At 33.0% G+C, this 1,975-nt stretch overlaps 1 protein-coding gene across 1 annotated transcript; it reads left to right on the top strand.

Moving 5' to 3' along the window:
* Window positions 1-1,083: 1,083 nt before the first annotated feature.
* On the top strand, window positions 1,084-1,680 carry LOC136819811 (COP9 signalosome complex subunit 8-like). Its single transcript, XM_067076051.1, has one exon. It carries the CDS (start codon window positions 1,084-1,086, stop codon window positions 1,678-1,680), a length of 597 nt encoding a protein of 198 aa, XP_066932152.1.
* Window positions 1,681-1,975: the final 295 nt, after the last annotated feature.

Genomic DNA, 1,975 nt, shown 5'->3' with positions numbered 1-1,975 from the left:
AGTAACAAGTTCATTAACAATTTCATTTTGAAGTTTGTTTTTAAAAACAAAAGTCCCGTGCTAGATGATAATCTCATTTTCTTAACTTATGGACCCATTTGGAAGTCTTTGTAATACAGATCATTTGGCAGTGTAGTTGCAGCCTATACAAGAATTGGAATCTAAAGTCTGAAGTCGTAACTCCTTGCCAGTGACCCCTTAGGTTGGTTTGGAAATCGTTCTATTTTGAAATGTAATCTTCACTTTAGATGAATACTTTTATTTATTTGGATTCCTGAAAGGTTCAAGGTTTGTTTACTTTTTATTTCAAATTATTTCATTGATTTATTGAGCTGCAATAGCTGATTGAAAAACAAAGATTTTTGATAGTTATCAGCGTGGCCTTGGCCGCCATTTTGAATTTCGATTTTTTTTCTCCTGTACTCCGCAATTTAGAGGTTGTTTACTTTCTGAAAGTAAACTTTTTATTTCAATTAGCATAACTTTTGATCTAATGAACCAAATTTGATGAGTGACCCCTTAAAATTTAAGTTTATCTTTTTTCTTTCCAATGGAAACAGATTCATTCTTTTAAAATTTATAGAACTTGAGAAAATTTTGTTCAAAAAGAGAAACTTTTTTGTGGTGCACCCGGTTTCTTTAGCAGATACCAGTGCTGCAAATAACGGCCGGTAACTGGTAATTACCGGTCATTTTGTAGTTTATCGCCATTCTGATGCTCAATCTTTCATTTTGTCCCGTTAAAATTTGACCAGAGCCAAAGTTCTGCCAGACCCCCTGCTCAAATTATTTTTGTTGCGCTCAAAAAATTAGTAGCCATCTGAAATCTTCTTATTTGCAGCACTGGATACAGTCCTACCTTTTAAAATTTGGTGTGATGTTTAAGCATGTACCCTCATTGACTTCCCCTTTTTTAATATTTATTGGCCAAAAAAGTTTGGACTGTTCAAAAGTTTTTTTCTGATTTTATTTTCTATTCTAGCTTGACCTGGATGGTTAATTTTAACAACATCATTGTATTTTCAGATTTTTAAATCATTTTAGTGTGGAAATAAAACTACAAAAAACATTCATCTTGTATAAATGGAATCAAATAAGAGTGAATATTCTGAACGAATTGAGGCATTGGAACTGCAAGAACTAACAGCCCAAAATGGTGGAGCTTCATTGGAGGTTTATAAAGAGTTGTTACTTTTGTATCTCATGGAGTTTGACTTAATCAACGCAAAATTCCTCTGGAAAAGGATACCACTTACCGTGAAACTTGATAACGAGCTGACCACAATTTGGAAAATTGGTCAATGCTTATGGAGACGTGAATTCCCAGCAGTGTATGAAATAATAAAATCACACGAATGGTCTGAAGCGTTTAAAGAACCTTTACTGAAGCTTTATTCAATCTTGCAAAATAGGATGACGTGTCTTATAGAAAACGCTTATTCACTAGTCAAAGTTGAAGATTTGAGTCAAGCCTTGGGAATTAGCGAAGAGCAACAATTGTTAGACTTTATCAATAACAGAAAGTGGGTTTTACACTCTGATACAAAATTAGTTAAAGTTGATTGTCAACGTGATGAATCCAACACTACTACTGCCAATACACAAGATAAACTGGATAGCTCTACTTTAACGCAATCCTTGCATCGGTTGACAGATTATGTTTCCTTTTTGGAAAATTGATGGCTTGGTTTTCTATTTTCTAGGTTTATTATTTCAATATAATTATTCTTACTGTTGAAACAAACAAAACGTTTTTGTTTTTATTGCACAAAATTTGTAAAATAGAATTGAATTACCTTAAATTCTTTGGGTTTAGAATAAGTCTCGATAATAAGTAAGTTATAATGTTAGACATTCTTTCGAAACATTTTGGAGAGAGAAGGTTCTATAAACTTTAGTTTAGCTGTTTTGACTGGTTTTAATCCTTTAACCCAGCAGGTCACTAAAGGGCTAAGCTAACCATTATAAGGGGCTA

Source organism: Clytia hemisphaerica, unplaced genomic scaffold, assembly GCF_902728285.1.
Source record: "Clytia hemisphaerica strain Z4C2 unplaced genomic scaffold, Clytia hemisphaerica genome assembly, whole genome shotgun sequence".
In the NCBI taxonomy this organism is placed as follows: domain Eukaryota; kingdom Metazoa; phylum Cnidaria; class Hydrozoa; order Leptothecata; family Clytiidae; genus Clytia; species Clytia hemisphaerica.
The sequence above is the reverse complement of the archived record's forward strand: the minus strand, read 5'-3'. Positions and strand labels throughout refer to the sequence as shown.

Excerpts from the sequence above, each read along its gene's own strand:
- LOC136819811 (XM_067076051.1), top strand. The coding sequence starts at position 1,084 with ATGGAATCAAATAAGAGTGAATATTCTGAACGAATTGAGGCATTGGAA.